This window comes from Histoplasma capsulatum, genomic scaffold (assembly GCF_000149585.1).
Source record: "Histoplasma capsulatum NAm1 scaffold_4 genomic scaffold, whole genome shotgun sequence".
In the NCBI taxonomy this organism is placed as follows: Eukaryota; Fungi; Ascomycota; class Eurotiomycetes; order Onygenales; family Ajellomycetaceae; genus Histoplasma; species Histoplasma mississippiense.
In genome coordinates, this window is record NW_001813979.1 from 1,738,521 (window position 1) to 1,763,896 (window position 25,376).

A 25,376-nucleotide genomic window follows, 5' to 3' on the forward strand; every position below is an offset into this window, starting at 1 on the left:
TGCGAACGTCGCTGATATCGCCCGCGTATCCAACATCATGGTTCCCGGCAACATTGATAATGCGACGTTCCCATGGCCCAGTAGTTCCGTCGCCACCTTGCATATCTAATGGTAAGTCCTCAACCACCTTCACATCCCTCCCATGTACATCCTCACTACCCGTGATGGTAATGTCGTCATCGACCCTAACGCCACCACGAAAAACGCGGTTCCAATACCTCCACGCGCGCCGTTCGAATTCCCCATCGGTCACCCATTGGCTCCCGATCAGATCACCCAACACAGTAACATGCGTCGGTTTCGACCACCAATGCAACGACCGGTATATATGAGCTAGGTAGAAATCATTGCCGAAGAGGTCTATCCGTTTGCGTGTCGCTCTGAGCGAACGTGGGAGATCGACTAGCAGCATGTCCCGGAGACTGCCCAGGATCGCAAGCAGGACATCGTCCCAAGTATCTGCAGATGTAATTGCTTCTCGGTAACCGGCCAGACGCTTTAGGAAGCTGTCTTTTGGATTTGGGAGGGACGAGTCACCTTCTAGCTGGGGGTCGGCGAGGACAAGGAGGCGGAAAGGCGCCGCCCCGGTGTACTTGGACATGTCAAGGTGAGGGATATCGACATGTTGGCGGAGGGTATTTAGGATTGGAAGAGGAGAAGAAAGGTTGCTCGAAGCACTCGGGGCTGTAGGGGGGAAATTACAACCATGGAATATGGGGTACGAGTAGAGGTAGACTATCGATGTTATCGAGATAGGGAGCAGGGAGGAGAGAAGCTGGCGGAGGGTCGTCGGCAGGGACATAGAGATGCACGCATTAGGAGCGTTTGATTTATCTCCACTTATATTCAAATTACTCGTGAGATGGAAATAACCACCTTAAACAGTGAAGGAATGAATAAAACGAACAAGAAAGGAAATTTGGAGCGCGTTGGTATGACGGCTCAGGCGAAATGTTTATATTTATAAATTTAGCCTCATCGTCCTCCCTTGGCACCTCGCGCTCTGTCAAACTCAAATAATGTTTTGCGGAAACACGGAGCAGCGGGAGATGCTGAGCAGTTGGTGCTGCCAGCGCTTCCGGGTTAAAACCATGATTGAAGGTGCGACGGCCCGTACCTGCAACAGTCAATGAATCTCAATCATATGATGCCCAGATGTAATCAAAACAGAAAATGGGGAACAGTGGCAATATCTGCTAGCATCCAACTCACTTTATTTACAACCTGTTACATAGATTCTTGAATCTAAAAGGTATCCTTGACTCCTGAGTAGTATCTTCAATTCAACCTTTTGATTTCACCCGTGATTTGACCAGAATTGTCAAAATCACGCCAGCCTCGGAAAAGGAGGTATATTGGATATTGACAACCAGCCAATGTTTACTAATTTCAACTAGGTGTAGGGATAGTTAGTATATGCGCTTTTTATTTCTTTCTATCCAGGCAGCTCCTACTCACCGGTGCGGTGTAGAGATACTTAATAGTATATAGATTTTAGTTGATCTCTTGGGCAGCTACTCCGTACGCAGTCGAAGCGCTCTGAAATCTCAGAAAGAGCCCGATCTCGCGATATGATCATATAGAGCACAGCTGGACCTCGCAATAGAATGACTAGAAATACGGTAGAAGCTCAGACATAGCCATATCCTCAAAAAAGAGTTCCACAGCAGCGCTCAAAAGCCATCAAGGCCTCTGAAGAGTGAACGGTAGCTATCCGCCAGATCCTAAATTAACCATATAGAGATAGATGCCCTTATATAGAATTGTTATACAGCAGGATGGTTTCCCTTCAATTGAGAGAATCCTCTATAAGCAGAAGCGTTTGGGTAACTAATGTAACTCTCACGGCTTGTACGTCCCTCTACAGTCTTAAATAGCCAGTGTTTAGAAGGCAAATTATTCGTCAGTAAAGCCCGTACATCATCCTCCATACAAGATTTAACATTTAGACATTTTTTTTTTAATATTTTTTTGAATCATTTTTACCACCACCTTTCTTGGTTTGTTTATTTTTAGCAATTTTAAAAGGAAAGTGATCAAAATCAGCTACGTGGGAGAGAAAATACTTCAGAATCAAGAAAAGTGTTCATCATTCTTGAAACTAAGTGCTGGTTGTTCTGCAAAACCTGCCGACTCATGTCTCATCTGTGTCCTCCTCGTATCTCTTCATATCGTCAACGGGTAAAAAAAATATCTTTTAAGGATCTACATCATAGGTACCATATGTCTCAACTCGGGTGAAAGAAAAGGAGAAGGAAAGAGGAGGGGGTTTGGTGGGTCCGCCCGGGGGTGGCGGAGGGCGAAATAGAGAAGAAAATTCGACAGCCGTCAACAAAAGTGGGAATAATGGAAAAAAAAAAAAAAAAATCCAGGGATGTGGTGGCGTTGACCGTTATCAAATAAAGTGAGAAGCAAAAATTCAATCATTATAAAATTAAGATATCCCTTATCCCACATATACACTTCAGTTACAAAACGGATTAGATGTGATATGAAATGCAAAAACGAAAATAGAGATCGTCATTAAGAAGCAGTCTCCTGATTTGAGTTTAAAATAGACACATGAATCGGCTCAGAGGATTCACTACCGCCTGCTTCGACTGTCGTCAGCCCAGGCTCAGGTTCGTTTCTGTCAATGCTTCCCTCCGGAGATTCAATAATATTCAAGCCCCCGGTCACTTGGTCCCCGTTGGTCCCATCGGTGTTGCTCTTAGAGGACGGTGATGGTAACTTCTTCTCCATGCTTTCGGGACCCATGAGAGCCGGCGGACGTTGGTTGGTCGCGCGCGCTTGTTTCAAACTGATTGTCTTCTGTTTATTTGTGGTCTTAACTGGTAGATTGAGATCTCTCTCTATCGTAGCTTTCATCAATGCCGCCATCCACAAACGTCCCTGTTGGACGTTGTCGACCTGGAAGAAGTGGACGGAGGGCTTCGTAAACTGAACCGCCCTCGATAACCCAGCCTTTGGTGGAACCAGCTTGAAGATGAACGGCGCATCACTGGGGGACGACTGAGACATTTTTGACAGCGAATCCGCTTCGGCGGGAGCATTCCCGTTATTCCAATTACTTGGGGAGGTCGGGGAGGCTGTTGCTCCAGTGAGTGTAGCGTGAAGTGCCGTGATGGTGTCTTGATCAGCACGGAATACGCGGTGTGAGGAAATATCGATTAGGCCCCGTTCCTCTGTGTCATCCTCTGAATAATAATACGAGAGTCTACGGCCGCGAAGAACGAAAAGCCGCGGCTTCCATGTAGTCATTAGATTCGAGGACTTCTTCTTCATCCAGCCATAATAATCGCATCCAATCATTTGTTCTTGCGGGGTCTTCTTCTCTAGACCGCGCATGTATGCACTAGTATCTTTCTTTGATTTTGAGCGGGGATTGGAAGCCTTTGACATTGTCACCAATGCAAAGCCTCCTTCAACGGTTTTCGTGGAGCTATCTGTGCTCTCCATTTCGAAGCTTTTAGACGTGCCAGATGGAGTACTAGAATTTGTCCTAGAGGGCGACTTCTGTGAGTCTTTTGACGTAGACGCAGAAGTAGGAGATGACAATGCCATTGCTTTCTCATTGCCAGTGACAGAGTCTGAGACCGCACGTAAACCTAGGGCACGACGAACTTTGGGAGCAACGTTTTTGAGATGCGACGATGGTAAGGGGGAGGAACGCCCGGAGCTTTCACCATTCGTCTTCGAGTGGAGTGGGGATAGTGCAGAAAATATCCCAGAGCTGGGGCTAGTGTTTTTCTCTTCTAAGTTGGTTACAGGAGGAGCATGGGCCAGGTCTCCAAACGATTCCTTAGAATTGACGTCCTTGTCACTGAATTTCGTACTTGACGGACTGCTTTGGTTAACTTTGTTTGGAATATGTGGAAAAAAATCCCTGGGGTCACTACCAAAGTGCGAGTGTCGACTAACACGGACTTGCTTCAAATCTTCTCCAATGCTAGTAGAATCCCGTTTAGTAAGGACTTTTCGAGACTTCCTCATATCTATTTCACCACCCGAGAAATACCCTCTATCCAAATCCGCAGAATCCACAATGAGAGACGAGTCGGATTCATTATTGCTAAGAGGGTCTAACGTCCGCTGGAGAAAGGATTCAGAGTTGTAACTGGCGCTGACCAAGTTCTCGGGCTGATTGTTTACAGCCTGAGATCCAGTTGCCATGGTCCAACCCCTGTCAAAGGAAGTTTTTTTGCCTCTAGGAGCGCCATGTGCTGACCTCGTCCTCTGGTTAGGGGATGCTTGAGAACCATCCATCGATGAATGGGGGCGAGGGTAGTTTATCTGGCGAACTGACGCTGCTGACGGTCTCGAAGAGCCACTTAAGCCAATGGATTGATTCAAGGGTGGCACCGAAGCAGCGTTGCTGCTCGGAGTTGAGGATGCAGAGACCGTTGTCCCTGAAGAATGTTTTCTAGACGCACTTCTCGGCCGTCTTGAACTGTGATCAGGGCTTTCATTAATACTCGGTATTCTGGGAAGGAGAGAGCCTCCAGCTCGACTCTGAGACCGATCGAACTCCTCAGAAGAGCGATCTCTACCCGAGAATGTAGACGAGGACTGTCGCGGCTGTCTGATCCCTTTGATCTCTTCTTGGAAGCTTTTGATTATATGCCAACTCTTCAATCGTTTCCCCATAACCCCAAAGTTAAACTCCTTCATGTAAATAAATTCTTGGTCCATCTCCAGCAAGACGTCTCCGGTGATTTCTTGTTCCTCGAAAATTTGGCAGTGGTTCGGATCCATACCAATGTGTTGAAGATGTCGAGCAGTCTGGTGGTGGTCCCAACTCCTGACAGTGTATTCGTTTAAAGAAGTACCCCGTTCTTCTTCATCAGTTTCTACTCCAGGGATGTATGACAATCTATGGTCTGGATGGCTGCTGTATTCACTGCCAGAATCATTCGGGTTCCTTGGGTCCTGCGCAACGACGCTGTGGCGCGGGGTGTTGAAATTTGAGATGTGTTCATTGATAACGCTCAAGGTTTCATTTAACACTGGGCTATCATCTCCGTTTCGACGAGACATAGTTTCACTGACAGTTCTTTGCGCGGTCGGTAGCAGGGGGGCTGAAGAAGAGCGATGCGATATGTTGGGACCCTGTTGTTGTCCGAGTCGTATTGTGGCATCACCTGTGGGATCTTCAGTAGTTGGCTTAAAATCAGCACCACTAAATTGGCGTGACGCTTGTGAGTTTGAATCTTCATTTTGTGTTTGAGATGCGGGTTCTGAGGTGGCTCCTAACGCTGTAGGTGATACTGGGGACTCGTTGTTTCCGCGGGATTTCGATGCAATAGTGGAATTCGACGCTGTGGTGGCCTGTTGACGAACGCCCAACTTTGGGATGGTTGTCGTATAAACTACAACATCAAATTATCAGCGATGACCACGTCTGAGGGAAGCAAAGGGTTCTTACCGCCGGGAAAAAGTCCAGTTCTATTCTCAGCCACATGTTTCCCCAAATACCATCCATCACCAAAACCTTCGTCTAGCTCTAGTAATTCAACCTTGTCTCCTCGGCGAAGGGTCAGTTCGTCCGCTCCCCGAGCTAGGAAGTCATCTATCACATATGATGTTATCAGAGCCGGGAACTGCAACTGAGGAGAATGGTATACACTAACGGACAACTATTAAAATATCTCCTGGGCATATGCCCTGTGGAAGCTCAGGTGTATGGGGCATTGCCAGAACAAAGTAAGAACCGGTGGCGAAGTCGTGGAAACGGAAGTGGTCGGTCGTCTGGGTGAGAGAAGGAATAAGACCATTGAGAATACAAAGATTCGCGGCTCGCAAAACGGGTGGGAACTGGGATTTGCACAACCGGTCTTTCAGAGAAGAATATTTAAGGAATCGTAGATGGAAATAGTGAGTGCTCTTGTTGTCTGATCCGAGGTTGAGGGATGGCTCGTGAAGCAATCAATGAATGGTATGTTGAGTAAACGGTCAATCGATAGATGTCTACTGCGTATGGGCATGGGACACTCCTCCGTCGCCCAAGACACACGTAGGCGTAGTTAGTTCCAAAATCGAGGAATAATTTACGTTTTTAAAACGGCGGACCACACAGGTCCTAAATTAGAAAGGACAAAGTCTTGAAGGGGAAAAAAGGATGGGATTATGAATATGTCAATATATATCGAGAAGATATCAAGAAGAAAAAAAGGATAACAGCGGTCGAGGAGAATGGGCTTGCGTAGCTCTGGGGTGCAGATACAAAATGCGTAGGAGATCGAAGCAAAGGCGGATGGGAATGAACGTGGTGGAGAGGGATAACTAAATCAGGGCCAACAACAGACTCTGATCCTGCCACGTCCAACACCACGCCTCGACCGAATGGAATCGACGCACACAAGTGTACGAGTAATAGTAGGCCGTTGAAACAGGGATGTTAGATGGGATGGGCGGGATTAGCATTCTGGCTCTGTGGGCGAGTTCTGGATGCTCCCATAAGGGTCCGGGCACGCGCAAGAACCCTGAGCACCAGAACAAGGCCCCAATCCCGTGATCAACCCTCTAGGCACAGCAGAAATCCTTACGCGCGCTAGTTACCTAGAAGTTTACGGTTCGATAGTTGTATTACGGAGTACATGTGTAAAAATTGAGAATATTTTCTCATATAAATTTATATGTGATATATTTAGATTACTAGATGTTATTTTCTCATTTCTATGAGAAAAATTGATTATTTTGTAATATTTGAATAACTTCTTTTGAATACATTATTTTCTATTACTACAGTTCATGTCTTAAAATAAAAATGTAGTGCTTTATATCATTTACAACTTTTGGTGAAAAATATCAAATATATATTGTGATGATAATACTGTAACCTGAATGTCAATCTCATAATTTATATGTGTAATCCATGAATAAAAGCATACAATAATACAGGCTATAGCTCAACAGTATACTAACAATTTTTAATTTTAAACAGTGTATGTTGGTAATCAACCTGGTCCTGAATTCTACGCAGCAATTTCCTCGTCCACTTACAAGGGCAAGAGGTACGTACATTCAGCGACAGCACCGACACCTGCGCTCGCACCATTGATAGGCTGTTGATCTTATGGGATGTTTTAGGTCAATACATATCGAATAACTGAATGCTTGAAATAAGATCATTCAACTGTGAATGAAACAAGTTTGTATCATAAATTTGAGTCATGTATAGGTGTGAACTGCAAGTAAGGTTCCTCAGCAGAATACGAGAAAGGGGTGTTTGAAATAATAATTGCATAATCACATCACTTAAAACAACAGTGATTGTGAAAGCTAGATAATATATGATTCATTTGTGATTTGCAGGTGGAAGCATAGCCAGCAGCTGTGCATCTACACCAGCTCTGGAAAATCGCTCATCATCCCTTGAAACTGAGCACTCACAAAATTCACACTCCCCTCTGAGTATGGAGTCTCGAATCTTCTTTGAATGAATCCTAAACGGCTGTCTAGTATAGCTGACCCTGCAATCACATCAAAATGGCACTGTTGATGCCCCATCTTCAAGTAATCTGCAAATTCTCTGAGTTCTAAAATTAGAATATAGTCATACAGATAGCCTAAAAAGCAGCCTATGCGGCGGCAGAAAAAAAGGTGCATGTCTAAAGTATCCAGCTATTTCCTGATGAAGGAATCTAGAAGTTGATGTAATGGTGGAATAAAGGGCCATCTGATGGTTCTCTGGGGCTACCAGCTTTTCTTGCATGGCAATGTCTGGAAGCTTGATATCCCAGTCGGAGACTGCAGTAAGAGCAACCACAGAATCAAGGACGCTCACACTCTTACTTTGCAGTTCAACAAGATAGCAAGTGACCTCTTCAGTAACAATGTACTGTGCTTCAAAGTCAGGAGGTGGAGGGTGCCAGCCTCTTTCAATAAGTGCATCCGCTGCTTCCTTAACATCGTCCACAACAATGTGTATGTCAAAGACACCAGTGAGTACTCTATAGTATGCTAAAGCATCTTTGGCTCAGAGGTAGCGTGGTATACCACTTTCCTTGAATATCGCTCAATAGACCACGCGTCATCACAAGCTTTTTTTACATACTGTTCAAAGAGCCAGCCCTCAATGGGTGAGATTTTATCAAGGGTGGGCGACATCGGTAGGGGTTCAGAGGAGCTTTGTATTTGTATCACGTACCTTGAGCTGTAGAAGGCCGTGTTGATTTTAACTCTTGCGACTTGTAGTATCTCGATGATGACCCGGGGGATAGTTAGAACAGACGGCAGGGCGAGTCGATACGGCTCCAGCAGAGGTGTCGACGCGAATGGTGGGAGCAAAGAGGATGATCGAGGGGCGGTAGGCCTGCTGTTGCCTGGCGGTATCTTTATTGCTATATCCTAGAAGACGATGTTGGGCTTTTGATGATATCACATGGTCAGTAGAGTAGATCCTCCCTACACAATAAAATCTCCTCAAACAAAGATTCCATGAGGACTCCTAAATAAACAATGAGCATATAATAGAAGGCCAAGTCGAAAAAGGCGCCAAGAACCCAGCGAGGCTTGACTTGGCTTTGACTAGCAATCAGCATGGAGACCCCAACTCTTCCGCCTCTTTCCACCACCCATGATTTTTGGCCATAAAGGTTACTACCTAGTAGCTCTTGATAACACCAGTGTTAACCTGGCGACATGTTCCGCAGGTTGCGCCAACGGGGGAAAGGTATTCTGAGCAATATCAATGTTCACACAGAAGGGTTCTTCACTCTGATAAGATAGTAAAACAAATCGGACTTAAATGTTGAATGTAATATTTCTAATCTTTTGAATCATATTTCATCTGTGACAATTGAGAAGTAAAGTATCACTGTTCTACAATAAAGTACTATAATTGGTAATTGAAAGGACAAGCCCGGGAGAGTTCTTTGCTTGTTGCCCAGCGTTTTTGTATTAGTGAATGCAACCACTATTGCATAGGAGATTCACAATAATGTACATACATACATGTACAGTACGGAGTAGGATACTAGTAATTTTAGTCTCAGATGAAATCAGAATGATCTAAAAATATCGGCCATTGAATGCACAAGTGCAGCTATATAACATCTTGCTCCTAGCAGTTATAATATAAAAACGTCCAATAAGATCCGCAGTCATGCAGCAGGTTCATAACGATTATTTAGCCAATACTAAATGTTATTCAAAAATTACTGTTTAAAATCCTTCATTGTGCTTCAAAATGTCTTTGACCATTTCAAAAATTTTGATCCTGTGACTTGCGGGGTCAGCTGATGTGGCGCTCGCCCAACCACTTCCAGGATTGGATATCTAGAATCAACTTCCAACTCTGATCTTGTAGATCGCGCCGTGCCTAAACATGCTTCCCTGACATCAAAAGAGTTGACAATGCGGTCACCACAACGTCTTCATAACTGCCGCCAATCCCCTGATTCTCGCGATTCTAACTTGACTTCTTTAAATTCAACACTCAACAAATTTGTAGGGTGCCGGCAAAAGCCATGGATGTTAAACTCAAACTCAAACTCCAAAACGAGCATCGCCCCACCGTCGAAACGGTCAACTCCCTCTCCCGCACCTAACCAAAAACCCCAAGTCCCCTTCCAGCCTAGGGATATTGAGATGGATAATGAAAGACGTTCAACATCAGATACTGTCAAGCATCCCACCCCCAATAATACACAAGGCCAAAGTGGACCCGATGCGCTCTCGTCGAAGGAGCTACCGATCTCTCCTGTGTCCCCTGACATCCCCTCCCCACCCGCACCTGTATCGGCCTCAGCATCTCCTCATATCTCTAATTCGTGTCCCACGCAGGCATCTCATAGCGTGTCTATTGCCGATCGCCAATTTGGTGTGCTCCCATCTCCAGATTCGAACCATGGATGCTCCACAAGAGCTTCCAGCAAGACGAGACCAAGTGACCACTTCATTCCAGAGGGAGTTTCTCTTTCCCCACATCAATCAGGTCCCCCACAGCTGGTTGAGCGTGAACTGCAAACAATATCCCCGTCATTTGCATCCGCAGATGACATGGGACATTCATCATTGCCCATGTCACAAACTGCCAGAGTTGCAAGGACATCACAGATCCCAAGGACATCACAGATCTCAGTAGCACATCAGGGTGGACACGCGCAGGTTTTGTCGTGCAATTTAGCTATGCCTCAACAATATCAGCCCCAGAAGGTGGTTCCGGCCAATCCTCAGCTCGCGTCTGATATGACGAACAAAAGCCACGCCTCCTTGCTGAAGTTCTTGTTCGCTGAGCCCATCTCCCCGAAAAGATTCATCCCTCTGCTTGATCGGATTTCGGCAGCACCAGGGTCTTGCGAGAAGAGCCGCATACACCTTCTACGAAATGCTTGTGAGAAAGGGGATTTGTTCTACATTGCCCTACATCAGGTGTATTGTCTACAAACAACATGCCCTAGTTCCTTAGATCCCTCTAAATTTGGAGCTTACCAAATGGCAGGTCTGGAGCTGGTTTCGCGCATTCTGATACGGAATGAATGTCTCTCAAAGCCTTTTGTCGAAGCATGCGCCAGATTCCCTACCTTAATTGGAGAATTTCTTCGATATTGCTCGATTTACTCTTCTGTTTTAGACCAGGTTATACGCTTTCTAGAAGCCATGGCACGTGCCTGGTTGCCGTTTGAAACGTCTATTACTTCTCGAGGATATCCGCCACTTATTGATGAGATGATCGACATTCTTGGCCTCACCACACCAACTTTTCAATATGTTATATTCACGGTGTGCTGTCGCCGTCTTACTGGAGCCACGGATGACGTTCCTGTCAAATTATTTACCGCTACGTTCCGAAAAAACGAGGAATATTACCAACAGCGTCGCTTACGAATGCACAGTGCAAATCCTATACCTCTGTCCCAGGTCCAAGCTGAGAACGAATTCCTCAGACAACAATATCTCCGGATATCGGAGCAACATATTTTACCTAAGCGGGTATTACACGGAGCGATTAACCCGTCAGTGGCCTCTAGAAAATACGGGGGCTAATTTTCGAATAACGGACAGTGGTGGTCCTCAGGTCCAAACTCAGGACCCTGTCACTCAGGAGCAACAACAACCTCCAATACGGCGTGCTTATCACCAAGACCCGTCCCCATTCTCTCCCCTCGCATCACACCCTATCCAGTACTCTCTCCAGCCAAATCGACGATATGCTTCAATGCCAGTTCCCAACAGAGCACAGATGACTGTGCCCTCATACACACGTGCACATCCAGCACCCCCTGCGGGGTGGTCTATGACCGCCCAACCTCTCCCGAACCAAGTTCCCCCAAATTCGACCCGGTTTGTCCTGTCACATAACATGAATACACAGTTGCGCAACGATGTCTTTGTTCATCCATCCGCTCAGCTGTCCCAAACACACCCTACTACAGCGCAACCTTTATATCCCAAAACAAACAACTTACTTCTGCCTCCCCCCGGAATTCTCCCCATGGAATCTGCTAACCCAAATCCCCTTATTGATGGCCTCCACCAAGCTTATCTGAAAGAGCAGATCGTGGCGCTTCATGACAAGGAAGGCAATAATGGTCCAACATCATTATTCCCGTATCTTCACAGCTTTGCTTTGTTTCCCATGCAATTGCAAGCGCCAATCCGAAAACTGCGGTTCACAATCCCGCCAGAGGAATTCCAAAAATTCCCTTTTCGACGAAAAACTGTGTCAAAGAATGGTTCGCCCGTATGGGGAGTTCTGGATGGGCATCGAACATATCAGATACGGTGCACAAAAACGAGTTCTCCCATTCCAAAGCTCTCGGAGCATCAATGGGCTGTATTGGACACTGCATGGCCTACTGCTATATATATTCACGTTAATGGCATGGAGCATTTCGTTCGCCGGAAAATGCATTTTGGAAGGGATATACCGCTTAATGTCACGAGTTCCCTCAAAGAAGGCGTGAATGAGATATCGATAGCTATACTCTGGGGCTCCCCAGAGTACAACAGCAAATCGTCTTATGCCGTGGCTCTGGAAATACTTGAATACGCTTCGCTTAACCGTGTCCGCTCGCTCATCCAGCATCAAAAATCCGCTACATCTCTAGACCAAATCAAGCATCGACTTACAGGATTAAATACAGATGATGACGATATTTCTGTCGTTGATGACCACATAACGATTGACCTAGTGGATCCTTTTATGGCGCGGGTTTTTGACACCCCCGCCCGGACCAAGTTTTGCCCACATATGGAATGTTTTGACATTGAAACATTTCTAATGACGCGCTTGTCTAAAGCATCGAAAGGATACGGCATGGCAGAGGATTGGAAGTGTCCTATCTGTGGCAACGATGCCCGCCCCCAGTCCCTGGTCATTGACGATTTCCTAGTTACGGTCCGGCGTACACTCGACGAAGGCAAGCAATTAGATGTAAAAGCGATACTCGTGCGCCCGGATGGATCCTGGGAACCTAAGACAGAAAGGAATAATAACAATAATAATAATAACAGGCCAAGCGAATCGGGCATGTTGAAACGGAAACGGGAAGATGGCTTGAGTATCACCTCCCCAAATAATCATGGCCAGCAACAACTCTACCCTGACAGTTCAAAGCAATCCTCCACCCCTGAAGTTATTGATCTCGATTAATTTTTTGGGTTTGAACCCTTTGTTCTCATGCTCGTTTGCATACAATCCGCTTTCGTCTTTCTACTGAGCGCGTACTTCAAACTATCTATATCCCATTTTAGTTTCCCCTGATCGCATCATCTCAGGCGCAAATACCATCTCCTTTCTCCTTGCATTTTATTATTGTACTCCTAATCTTTCAGGCTTGACCTTTTTTTATACCCCTGGAGGCGCGTGTTAATTTGGCAATATTTGATATCCCTAGCATTTTGTTTTTTCCTTAACTTATCTTTGCATTTAAAGAAAGACCCCACGGTTCTCTGCATTTAACACATTTACACCCTTGTTCTCATTACACGAATTCTCCTACTCCAAATGCCCCGCACCACCAAAAACAAAAAGGTTTCAATAGGACAAGTAGAAATAGGAGGAACAGCATTTTTTATCTTTACTTGCATCTTTTACTTTCCACTTTGCTTTGGTCTAGACAGGATTTGAGCTCAAAATTTCTGCCAAAGCTCAATTGTGGTCCATCCACACCCATATATATAAATTTTATGAATACATCGATCCATCATGGATCGATTTTTGTATTTTGTTCCCATCCTTCCATGTGTCATACCATAAACTCCACTGAGTTGATGATCTTGGCAGACTTATTGAGCAAAGTTCTGAGGGAGTTAAGTCAAAACTTCACACATCTCAGAAATAATGATAGTAGAAAAGTAAACGCGTTGACCTACATACGTACATATATATATATATATATATATATAGACATATAATTGTTTATTAAAATGGGACTAATGGGGGGAAATAGGGGAGGATATTCATATTCAGGAGGAGAAGAAGAAGAGCATGAAAGCAAATAAGATGAGGAAAATGAACTCCTGCAAATTATGTGCTTATCTAGGAAAGATGGACAAATGAATAAAGGGAACCCCTGTTTTCTTTTCTTTTCTTTTCTTTTCGTGATATAAGATTTTTTAGGCAGAAGCAAGTAAAGAAAAGACCTGCTTTTTTATCACTTTCTTCTGTTTTCTTGTCCCTTTGAGCTCCCGTCCCTTTACGCTGGGCTAATTTTATTTTATTTTATTTTTAATTTTTTTGTCTTTCGGGATTCCATGTTCGCGTATATCGTTTGCTGAATGGTAATGATATGAAGAGGGTATTGTGGCTGTGACCTGACGAATAGACGCATGAGCACTCTACGGAGGAGGCCCTGGATATGTATGTATCCCACCACGTGGAACAGGCAAACACTATCTTATTTTTACTTCCTCACCTGCCTGGCGTGTTTGACCAAGTTCTCAATAACACCCTCAAACGCCTCTTTCTCGCCAATTTGCGCGTCGCGACGTTTTAACCAGTATTCCAATACCTCGCTGGCGCGTACGGCCATCCTCTCCAGTTGTGCTATGTGCTGTCCCAGTTCATCGTCAGTGAAGTTATCCAGTGCTGCATCTGTGGTGGCGCATAAGCGACGGACGGCTGAGAGATCTAGTTCCGGGGGGGGTTCGAGACCACGACGTCGCGGCGGACGGCTGCTTGATGTGGAGCGAGCTGAGTCAAGAAGGGTAGAGGAGTGTCCTTGGTAGTCCTTTTTTGCGTTACTAGTGGAGGACAGACCGCCGGCGGCTATGTTAGAGGAGGATGAAGAATTACCCTCGAGATTTATCGAAGGTAGGACAAGCTTTTTCTGTTTCGAGGCGGGGAGGATCTCGTCTAGGTCAACGGGGACACCTAGGGAGACGAGGAAGACACGGCGGATACGGGATTTTGTCCAATTGGCGGGTTGGAGAGGGGATGGGGAGACAAGTTGTGACCATAGTGAAAGAGAACGTTCGGTAATGAATATGGCAGAGGAGTCTGGGATGGGCGGAATGGGAGGGAGAGATGGAAGATTTGCGGAACCGGGTAATATAGCATCGAGGTGACTGGATGTTGCTGCGAGAAGATCCGGGAGGTTTTTTATAGATTCGAAATCTAAAAGCGGCGGCTAGATTGAATGATAACCTATCAGTTTACAGTTCCTTTTCTTTCTTGGAGAAATAATCAGCTGTAGACTAAATTGTAGAAAATGAAGTTTTCTCGAATCGCCCGATGCCGTATACGCATGCTTGGGATTGTACTTTATACTAAGACTACTTACAAGCGAGGGAGATGGAGGTTGTTGCATGGGGACACCGTTAATTTGAGCCGTACTCTCATTGGTAATCTCCATTGGTTGTGGAAATTCAGCCTCCCCAAAATCACCGAAATCGTCCTCTTCAATGGTTCCTTCTCCTTCTTCGAAATCATAAAAATCATCACCAAAGCCTTGGTCATCATCTACAGCAGTATCATGTGCAAAAATATCGTTAGGGGCTTGTTGTTCCGTTACAGAGCTTTTCCGTCGGACATGGCTTCGATGCTCGGATCTACTAGTCGAAGAGTTTGGAGACCCTGGTTTGGTCAATCGTCCCTCTGAAATCCGAAAAGGGTGGACAAGGAATAGGAGAGAGGCATACCTGGAACGTCAGGAATTGTCTGAATGACATCTGGAAGTGCATCACTAGGGCTTCTTCTGTGTGCGTTAAATAATCGTCGCGAATTGTTTTCAGGTGGAGATTCGACCCGGGAAAGTACGGTTTCCGGAACTGGACTTCCCTCACTGCCGCTATCCCGCCGTCGATTTTGTGATGTGATGCAAGTTTGAGGTGTCTGTTCTTGGATTTTTAGTATCACATCCGGTGCAGAATCTGCTTTATGGGATTCATAAGCAAGTGTCCCTGGTTCTTCTCCGTAGCTCGGTGAGGTTGGGTCGATTTTCTCGACAACAGTCCGTGGAGCAGGAGCCAAGTTTGGGGGCAAGGCAGCTCTTATGCTCGCACTTGACTGCGGTCTGCTGGGTAGTCTGCTGCCGATAATCTCGATCTCATCCGGAACAGCATCTAATACCCTTTTTTCGTATGCAGGGGAGCCAGGAACCTCTCCGTAGCTTGGAGAATCATCGATCTTCTCTACGCGGGTCCGGGGTATTGGTGACGGCGTTTGAGAACGGAGATGGGTTGCGATGCCTTCAGAAGCGTCAGAAAAGTGTTCATCTTCACTTTCGCACGCTGCAGACAACATATCGGTTAGCAGCCATTCCTTCTACTACATATAAACGTATCAGTGAGAAATAAAACGTACAAGATGGTTGAGCCCCAGGGTCATCCAGCTCAACCCCTTTCGGTGGCGGCTCCAACAAAATGCTCGGAGGGCGAGAACACCGCTCTGCCATTGTAAAGGTCTCAAGTCGTCTAAATCAACGCCCATTAACCAGCACATATAACGCAGTGTATTATGGCACTATTAAAAATTGTGTCTAAGAATGAAATGAAAACGAGCAAGATATATAGTTGGGCCGACATTTGACGTTTCCAAGGGTGCTGAGATTCTGCCAAGGCGGTCTGGAGCCAAAAGTCCAGTTATTGTATCGTTACCGTTTCTCGACGCTCTCCTGAGTAGAATGTCGTGTGTAAAACATTGTATGATGTTGTAATCGAGACCTCGCCGCGACGCCAAACGGAGCTCTGCACAATTATCCACAAAACACTTCAACCACACAAGGGCATAGAGCTGTTGCTTCTCCTCCAACACCCGTATAATATCCCTCTAACTGGTTACACGAACTACTGTTATATTTACCCCAGGTTGCACCACTTTATACGTTCTCATATTCCCCGTCTAATGTTGACAAGGTCTGCTTCAAATCCCAGATGTAACTAAGTCTACTGTACTGACTGCCAAATTGCTAGGAAACACCCGTTCTGAAACCCAGGGAAACAAACCACAGGTATCTTCTGCCACGATGTCTAACCTATTTCAGTTCGGGACCTCGTCCACATCGGGTGGTTCCAATGCTCCTACATTTGGTACAGCGGGCACCTCGCCATTTTCCCAACCTGCGCCCGGCAAAACTACTGGTGGTCTCTTTGGCAATATCGGGGCAACACCCACAACAACAGCAGCAGCAGCAGCAGCAGATCCGCCTTCTGCACCCTTGTTTGGAGGAGGTTCGACGACCCCAACAACAGGGCAGACGGCTTCTTTGTTTGGAGGTCAAAACTCGAAATCTACGTTTGGCAACACGTTAACAAAACCTTCAAATCCAGGACAGAGTGTTGGGCACACTCCGACGACGAACCTATTCGGAAATGCAAGTCAAACCCCTAAATTAGGGGAGCCTACATCATCTGGCAAGCCGCAATCGGTATTATTTGGGGAACAAGGAAAAACAACTCCAGCCACTAGCGGCTTGTTTGGAAGTACTACTCCAGCACCATCGAGCGGACCATCATTGTTTGGGAACCTGTCCACCACACCTGCCGGACCACCCCCTCAGACCTCAGCTGGGCAGGGCCTTTTCACGAGCCAAGCATCGACAAAGGCCAATGAGCCAGCATCTCTTTTTGGACAAAAGCCAACTTCCTCCACTTCCTTCCCAGGCTTCAGTGCAACAACCAGTGCAGTGTCGCCACTAAACTCTCCCGCAACTACGGCAGAAGCACCAAGTTTCTTCACAAACACTACTCAAATGCCAACGCCAAACTCAGGCAACTTATTCACTTCCTCACCCGCCAAAACTCAAGGCGCGGAGGCTGGAAAGTCAGATGCAAAACCACCCCCACCCACATTTGGGTGCAGCCCCAACGTCAACCACTTCCCGGTCCTTCGGGAAGTCAATCACAACAAAAGCCATTTGAGCTTCCCTACCTCCAAACCCTCTTCTAGTGCTTTTACACCGAACGCAATGTCAGACACCGCTCAGAAACCCCTTCTTTGGAAATCTGGCTCCTACTTTCTACTGCATCGGCTACAAGCACAACGACAACGGCACCCGCTGGTGGCTATTTTCTAGTCTAAGTACTCCGAAGACAACTGCACCCAAAGACTCGACTACCCCGGCTACTTCATCAGGTCAGCCAGCCAGTAGAATGTTCAACCTTGCTAAGACGACAACCACAACAGCTCCATCAACGTCATCTTCAGAAAAGATTTCTGCTTCTGGAGCAACAACTACAGCCGCCGCCACTGTCACTAGTGCTGGTGCCACAACTGCAACGCCCGCGACAGCCGGTGGCCTTGGTGCATCGACAGTGGGACCCGCTCCCCCAGCACAATCACGGCTCAAAAATAAAACCATGGATGAGATCCTTACTCGCTGGGCCACTGATCTAGCAAAATACCAAAAGGAGTTCCAAGAACAAGCTGAGCAAGTTGCCAAATGGGATCGGATGCTTGTAGAAAATGGAACGAAAGTGCAGAAACTGTACGGCAATACCGTCGACGCAGAAAGGGCTACGCAGGAAGTTGAACGGCAATTAGCATCTGTTGAGGGACAACAAGATGAATTGAGCTCATGGCTCGACCGTTATGAACAAGAGGTTGAAGCTTTGTTGTCGAAGCAGGTCGGTTTTACAGATTCATTGCAGGGACCTGATCAAGAACGTGAACGAACGTAAGTCCAAATTGCTTCGATACCAATACCAATCCAGTTTTGTCATCTTCTCCAGCTCACATATTTGCACCCAACTTCGATAAACTAACCTTTTGCAGGTACAAACTCGCGGAACGTCTCTCCGAACGCCTTAATGAAATGGCCCAGGATTTAACAAGCATGATCGAAGAGGTCAATTCTGCTTCCTCCACTTTGAGCAAAACCACCAAGGCTGACGAACCGGTATGTCCCACTAAGTGCTATTTATTCATATTACAAAAGCACTCTCTTTCTGCTCATCCTAACCTTTTCATACCTCCCAGATATCTCAAATTGTCCGCATCCTCAATTCTCACCTTTCCCAACTTCAACTCATCGACCAAGGCACGGCAAATTTGCATGCAAAGATCGCAGCTTCGCACAAGCTAGGTAGCTCTCTTAGCGTCCATCAAAATATGGGCTCATATAGCCAATATCGGAATGGGACTGGCAATGGGATAAGTGGCGGAGATGCCGCAGGTGACTTCTATAGAGCTTACATGGGACGTAGGTAATGGATGGAGTGGTGGAAAGCCTGCAAGAGACGCCTGCACTTTGTCTCATAAATAATAAGCCCGTACCTCTTCTGGATTCATTTGGGTCGTTGTAGATATACCCAAAATTTTGTGATCATGGTTTCCGATTTCCTTTTCTTTTTCTCTTTCACTCTGTCATCTGTTTCCCTCCAGTTAACCCAATTTTTGTACACTTTCAAATCCTCCGCTAACCATTTTTGTCACCCATTACAATCCTAAGGAGAGGGGAAGGAAGGAGGGGGGGGGGGGGGGACGGGGCGGGGAGAAGAATGAATTCAATGAATACGGTTGGCTGGGGCTGATTACCTATTTTCATTTTTGTCTCCCATCTCATCGGATGAAATCCAATCGAACATATATGTATAAACTCGCGTTCACAACTATACAATCAAGGATGCTTTTCGCGAAAACCATCAGCTTCTCGGGTTAAAATCCCTGGCCATGTCTTGCAGCAATGAAACAGTAACTATGGTGGCATTGTAGGCATGTATTTCTCCCATTTGAACTTCTCTTTCTCCTTTTTCCTTCTCATGATGTTGTATGCATATGTATCTGTGAGAGGTGAAAAGCTTGATTGATTAATTGCTAGCTAAGCGGACCATTTTATATAGGGTAAGAGCGTTACACGAGACACGTGGTTGTCTCACAGTATCTGCTTACTTTCTTTGGAACGGGGAATCGGATTTCAAGAAACCATACTCTCGACGACAGATTAGTTATCAGCAAATAACATATAAATGCCTCCTTCAAATTTTTTCACCAGCAATCAAGGGGAAGCCCAGCCTATCAAACAAGAAAGAAAACCCTGCAAGGAACCGGGAGATATGTAATAGTCTTGGGTTGATTTCTTGCCCTCTTGTAGCAGGACAGGAATGGAAAAGAACAGGAAAAATGCAAAGAATAAGAAACGAAACGAAAAAATGAAAAATGTGAGGAATAAAATAAGAAGGGAAAAGGGGAAGATAATGACAAAATTGGGTGGATATAGTATCATCACAGACGGGAGAAAATCATTGATATATATATTCCAACTATCTTTCCCACCACTCGACTTGTTTAAGACACGTTAAAATGTGTATGTATATGAAAAGATGTGTCAGAGAGAGGAGATGATGAAAATGAGAGACAAAACTCAAAGACAGATGAGAAAGAGGAATGGAAAAACTACCTATGAGTCCAATGCTAATTTTTCACTTTCCTTTCCCTTCCTTTTTCGATTTTCCTATTCTGGCCCCTAAATTTTCTTTCTTTTTTTTTTTTTGGTACATATACTCTTTTATTTCATCTTCTTTTACAAAGGCTACTTTGCACAAAATAAAATGCACAAGTAAACGTGGAAAACAGAATCAAAAACCACCCAAACAGAAAATGTTTTGTACATCCGTAGATTTTTTAGTTCTGTTCGCCACCGTGTTCTCTGGTGAGTTGTTCACTGTAAAAGAAATTTATAATGGTCAGATATACATATATACATAGATATAGAGGATGGTGCTTTGAAAATGCAAAGCAGCACGGGGTTACGGGTGGGAAAATGGAAACAAATATAGGCACGTACATATGAGCATCAAGTTCATCGAGATGCTGGCGCTGTTGTTTCAGCTTTTCTCTCAAAGTACGCAACCTGTCCGATACGTTTTGAATGTTTAACATATTAGAATTTCCCAGGGTCCTGCCCTGTCCACCTCCCCAATCCTCCAATTGCCTTCACAAATTTCTAGAGTGAGGAAGACAGGGGATCAGGGAGCGCGGCCGGAGGGATCGGATATAAAGATAAAAAGGGAGTACAACGTACTTTTCCATCTCCCGTTGCTTGATATACATGGCTTCATCGGCAGCTTCCTTCTTGCTCCATGAATTGCTAACGTCGAATAATTAAGTATCCATTAGCTATCTTACTTTCCGATAAAAAAAATTTTCAACTTCCTTTGCGTTTTTTCTTTGCGTAGACCATCTGAACAGCGTTCTCGTTTGTCGTGACGTGTAGTTTTTGTGGACGCAGAGAGCGGGGGAGAGAGAAAAAAACAAAGCAAGCTTACGTAGTGGACAATTTCCCGGTAGACTTGGGAGCGCCAACATCACCTTCACCCATTCTTGCGGCAGCAACGGAGAACAATCGATTGAGGCGTGGCTGGCTCGCGCGGAGAAGAGGCCTGGCAGTTTGACGCAGCATGTTTGATCAGGGTATGAGTTTGTGTAAAGAACACAAGCTGAGAGGAAATTGAGTTGGGTGGGAGAGCGGTAAGGCAGAAAGGAGAGCTGCAACTTTATTCGTCAGAGATGTACCTTCACCAATTACTAGCACTTTCTATTTCTTATAAAAGGGAGAGAGATCGTACATTTGCTAGTGCGGCAGTGACTGTTTGTTTGGATGGACGGGAGTGCTGTTGGTGGAGGTTTGCTTCAAGGGCTCAGTTCATCCAGAGGCTAGCTTCCTTGTCTAGCACATGCGTCATTGCTGACTCAGCCACGTGCGAGACCCTAACGTCGCCACAGTTAAAGCATAATTTGCTGGTAAATGTAAGGTGGCACATCAATTATCTGCTGCCAGTTCAGATCTACTGTAGGAAAACACAACGGAAATACAGTGAATGGCTCCAAGAGTGTCACGAAAATATTGACCGACTATAATTCTTATGAGGAATGAGGCTAATGTTTTATGTAGATCGATCTGACTTGATTCAGAGCTGCTCGTAAACTGGCAACTTCGGTGTTGAACAATAACAAATGGAGAGTCATTCTCTTTTGGCCATATCAAAGAAGCGAAACGAACAATATCGACTCTCCTGGTAACTTTGTATGCCTCTCTGAAGCGGGAGTAAGGTGGGGAAGCAAAATAATTCTTCCAGTGTCTGTGAAGGAAAGAAAGAACTGTCTTCATCGCCGCCTTGCCAACCTGCTTGCCGCCGTTTGTGCGATATCGCTGGGCTAATAATAGTGTGATTGAGAAAATGGGAACACCCAGCCAACTGCATCTCGAGAGCAAGAATTACGCCTTATATGCACAGCGCTTCTTAGCGTTGAAATTCTGTCTAGGGCACGAGGCTCAGTCGATATGGATTTCGAACGGCTGGACATATGTATATCAGATAATTTTTACCTTTGATAAATTCAATGCACAATCATCGCTCAGTCCTGTGTAAAAAATTCGTGCATAGAATACGAGTCTTATCTGCTCGATACAACGTGGGAATATTGAATGTACTGTACCAGCAGATAATCGTGAAACATACCCGCTCAAGACCGGTGTAAAACGTAGAGGAGATAGTAGCCGGGAAAATGCCATTTTGAAGATATGATCAACTGTGCATCGCATGGACGCCTTGTCAGCGTTGCCCAAAGAGCGTGCTGGCTGGGGCCGTGACTGGCCCGTGTTGCTGACTACTCCGCTCAACCTCCTCACCTGATCCACTCTCACCCTCTCCATTTCTTCTATCTTCAACCTTCTTCTTCCCCCGATGTTCCAACTCTCTTCCCCTCCATCCCATCTCTGCACACCCACAACGTCTGCTTTTCGGTCTGCCTGATAATCCGCCCTCTGTCGATCAACCACTGCTCGTCTCAAGACTTTTATTCTTTATCTGTCTTTCATCTTAACTTGTCACAACGCGTTGCCTATCCCAGGTGAGAAGTGTTTCTTGTTTTCTGTGTGTGATTTCACTGTCTTGCGTCAGCAACCGGCTTCCATCGCTGCTTTAACACCCATCGGTATTTCTGTCCAAGATTATATGTTTTCGGGTTGTAATTTTTGGTAGTCTGCATCCATATCCATGCTTCTGCCATCCTTTTAACTTATCTGCGTCTCGTCATATTCTCTTGATGGTTGAAAACTACCGTCGTGTAGTGTCACAACACCAAGCATTCCACTCCTAATTGTTCCCCTTCTTTTACCCATCCCCTTTACCATATTTCCTACATTACAGCTCCACCTTGCGCATTTTATTAGGGATTTTTTTTGATGCTATTTCCAAGACTCCCATGAATGCGAAGCCCCCTCTTGACAAGCAACCCCTCATATCTTTTTCTTCTTCCAGTTGAATATGTTGGTTATGCCCTAGCTCACGCTACAATATATCAATGGTAGGAATCTTGATTCATAATGGGTTACGAAGATGCTGTATATCTGGCCAAGCTCGCCGAGCAGGCTGAGCGCTACGAAGGTAGGTCCGATATTTACTATTTTCCACAAGCGCTTACCATGATAAGGAAGATATTAACTCCGGATTAGAAATGGTGGAAAATATGAAGATTGTGGCTTCCGCAGATAAAGAGCTAACCGTGGAGGAGCGTAATCTACTTTCCGTTGCTTATAAGAACGTGATTGGCGCCCGACGTGCCTCCTGGAGAATCGTCACCTCGATTGAGCAGAAGGAGGAGTCGAAAGGCAACGAGTCGCAGGTTGCTCTTATTAAAGAGTACCGTCAAAAGATTGAGACTGAGTTGGCCAAAATCTGCGAGGACATTTTGGATGTGCTGGATAAACATCTTATCGCCTCTGCGGAAACTGGAGAATCCAAGGTCTTCTACCACAAGATGTAAGCAATTCTTTGTTTTCCTGAGTTTAGTACGTTGGACTGATTTGCTGATTTGTCTGTTGGTTTTAGGAAGGGAGACTACCACCGCTATCTCGCAGAGTTCGCACTTGGAGACAAGCGCAAGTCTTCTGCTGACAAGTCTCTTGAGGCTTACAAAAATGCGACTGAGGTTGCTCAGACCGATCTTGCCCCAACCCATCCCATCCGTCTGGGTCTTGCTCTAAACTTCTCCGTCTTTTACTACGAAATCCTGAACTCCCCAGATCAGGCTTGCCACCTTGCCAAACAAGCTTTTGATGATGCTATTGCCGGTACGTTGTTACTTCAAAATGAGATTGTCCTTTAGAGCGTAACTAACTTCAATTCGCAGAACTTGACACACTGAGTGAGGAGAGCTACAAAGACTCGACCCTTATTATGCAACTTCTGAGAGATAACCTGGTACGTACTACCTCTTCTTGTCCCATAATCAAACTCTGGAAGTAGGCGATTGAATATCTAACTTGTGCTCAAGACTCTTTGGACATCATCCGAGGCGGAACCCGCTCCCGACGCTGGCTCCGCCGCGGCTCCCAGCGCGCAAAAGGAGGATACTATACCCCCTCCTGCTGCCGAGGATGCGCCTAAGGCAGCTGAGTAGATGATAGGAAAATAATTGAGTATTTTTGCTGTTTTTAGATCGGAGGAGTGGATACAAGGGAAACTGTGTGTCTTGCTATTTTGCCCGTCTTTTTCGAAATATTCGTTCTGTTCCTTATTTACCTTCAAAACCCCGCGCCAGCTCCTGATTACCTTTTTCATCACTCATCAATCTCCCAATGACACACACACTCTCTCTCTCCTGTCTCTCACTCTTAATCTCCCACTCTCGTTCCTCCTTGATTTTAGCGGCTGGGAAGTTCAACAACTATTATTCTACTTTCTCGATTTATCTTTTTCCTACCTCACACTTCCCCCTTATTATTGAAAACTAAAAAAGAAGATTGATTGAGTTGACAAATACGCTTTTAACATTCCTCCATGAAGAAACACCCCCCCAACCGTTCATTTCCCGTATTCTCTTTCTCTCTAAAAATAATTTTTTTCCTTTTTTTTTTTTTTTTGATAAATGGGATAGGGTAGGTAGAGCGTGGGCGGTCACACCAACTTTTTTCGGAATTCCTTCAAACTCCAAAATCATCACCTCCTGCAAACCAAACCCCCATACAAAATTAAATGAATAAACGAAACGCAGTCGGCATCAGATATATATATTCATCTCTTTTAGCATTCGCCTTTCCCCTCCCCTTCAAAAAGATAAAAATAAAACTGTTATTTTACTTATTTCTTGACGTAATCTCAAGTCACTGTAGATTTGATAGAAGATGGGACAACAGCAAACAGAACAAGAGATTATCATCGTCTTTTCAAATTCTGAAAAGCTGATCCTGTCAAATTCTCTGCATTTTCCATTCTTACTTTTCATTCCATTTTTGTTTTTGTTATGCTAAAGTTTCTTTTTTTTCATTTCTATACAGCCAGGTCTTTCTTTCTCTCTTTGCATTCAAGCAAATCAGGGTTTCAATAGTTCTTTATTTCCATGATTGTGTGCATTGGACTTCATTTCAAAAAAGCAATGGATGAATGAATGCATATGCTTCTCTTTTTACATTACCTCTATATTTTATTCTCTCAAGTCATGTCAATCCACAAACAGCAGACATATGCACATGTATATATTTCTGTGATTCATGTCTTTATGTTAGTTTGACCGCTGGGGCAAAAGAGCTCAATCATCATCAATGCCATGTCAGTAGTAGAGAGAGCCAAACCCCCAGCAGTTTGTTTATTGCTTCTTAAGTCAATCACTAACCAATCAATCACAATCTACCAACAAACACAATAAATAATCAATCTCCACCAAAGTCTATATTCATCTTGACTCCCTTTTTTCATCACAAACCCAAGACCTCTTGCAGTTAATTTTCAAGTGAGGGGGTGGTGTTTATTGAATCTTATCTAGCCAGCTTCTTCCAAGCCCTCAGGATTTCTTGATTTCCCTTGTTCACACCCTAGTGTGTGAGGAATTGTGATGGCTTTATTTGACAGTTATATACATTACAAGCTTATATATTTGGATCATCTTTTATCTCATCATTGAGTTCTCACACTAATTCATTGTCTTATTCTGTTTCGAGTTTCAAAATGGGAGTGCGTGTTCGATGATGTTGATGACCTTTGCTATATCA

The 25,376-nt window shown here is 45.0% G+C and overlaps 8 protein-coding genes across 8 annotated transcripts in view; 4 read left to right on the forward strand and 4 right to left on the reverse strand.

Annotated features, from left to right (window-relative positions):
- HCAG_04520 (conserved hypothetical protein) overlaps positions 1-601 on the reverse strand; it is a gene marked incomplete at both ends in the record, with an annotated part of 1,708 nt that extends 1,107 nt beyond the window's left edge. Inside the window, one exon of the mRNA XM_001540630.1 lies at positions 8-601. Within this exon, the coding sequence (XP_001540680.1) occupies positions 8-601 (594 nt within the window). The remainder of the gene's footprint in view (positions 1-7) is intronic.
- A 1,922-nt stretch (positions 602-2,523) lies between these two features.
- On the reverse strand, positions 2,524-5,691 carry HCAG_04521 (predicted protein; the record flags this gene model as incomplete). The annotated part of the gene is made up of 3 exons (XM_001540631.1): positions 2,524-5,369; positions 5,426-5,569; positions 5,631-5,691. The coding sequence occupies 3 exons, from the start codon at positions 5,689-5,691 to the stop codon at positions 2,524-2,526; spliced, it is 3,051 nt and encodes a 1,016-aa protein (XP_001540681.1).
- A 1,990-nt stretch (positions 5,692-7,681) lies between these two features.
- Positions 7,682-8,582, forward strand: HCAG_04522 (predicted protein; the record flags this gene model as incomplete). Its single annotated transcript, XM_001540632.1, has 3 exons — positions 7,682-7,926; positions 8,197-8,330; positions 8,476-8,582. 3 exons carry the CDS (start codon positions 7,682-7,684, stop codon positions 8,580-8,582), a joined length of 486 nt encoding a protein of 161 aa, XP_001540682.1.
- Positions 8,583-9,470: 888 nt separating this feature from the next.
- On the forward strand, positions 9,471-12,598 carry HCAG_04523 (predicted protein; the record flags this gene model as incomplete). Its single annotated transcript, XM_001540633.1, has 3 exons — positions 9,471-9,527; positions 9,577-10,958; positions 11,008-12,598. 3 exons carry the CDS (start codon positions 9,471-9,473, stop codon positions 12,596-12,598), a joined length of 3,030 nt encoding a protein of 1,009 aa, XP_001540683.1.
- A 1,252-nt stretch (positions 12,599-13,850) lies between these two features.
- Positions 13,851-15,842, reverse strand: HCAG_04524 (conserved hypothetical protein; the record flags this gene model as incomplete). Its single annotated transcript, XM_001540634.1, has 4 exons — positions 13,851-14,576; positions 14,730-14,908; positions 15,088-15,678; positions 15,752-15,842. 4 exons carry the CDS (start codon positions 15,840-15,842, stop codon positions 13,851-13,853), a joined length of 1,587 nt encoding a protein of 528 aa, XP_001540684.1.
- A 570-nt stretch (positions 15,843-16,412) lies between these two features.
- On the forward strand, positions 16,413-18,889 carry HCAG_04525 (predicted protein; the record flags this gene model as incomplete). The annotated part of the gene is made up of 5 exons (XM_001540635.1): positions 16,413-17,209; positions 17,373-18,062; positions 18,161-18,284; positions 18,365-18,587; positions 18,837-18,889. 5 exons carry the CDS (start codon positions 16,413-16,415, stop codon positions 18,887-18,889), a joined length of 1,887 nt encoding a protein of 628 aa, XP_001540685.1.
- Positions 18,890-20,008: 1,119 nt separating this feature from the next.
- Positions 20,009-20,786, reverse strand: HCAG_04526 (predicted protein; the record flags this gene model as incomplete). Its single annotated transcript, XM_001540636.1, has 4 exons — positions 20,009-20,048; positions 20,172-20,237; positions 20,409-20,474; positions 20,653-20,786. 4 exons carry the CDS (start codon positions 20,784-20,786, stop codon positions 20,009-20,011), a joined length of 306 nt encoding a protein of 101 aa, XP_001540686.1.
- Positions 20,787-22,712: 1,926 nt separating this feature from the next.
- Positions 22,713-23,788, forward strand: HCAG_04527 (14-3-3 family protein ArtA; the record flags this gene model as incomplete). Its single annotated transcript, XM_001540637.1, has 5 exons — positions 22,713-22,773; positions 22,842-23,148; positions 23,218-23,459; positions 23,519-23,589; positions 23,663-23,788. 5 exons carry the CDS (start codon positions 22,713-22,715, stop codon positions 23,786-23,788), a joined length of 807 nt encoding a protein of 268 aa, XP_001540687.1.
- Positions 23,789-25,376: the final 1,588 nt, after the last annotated feature.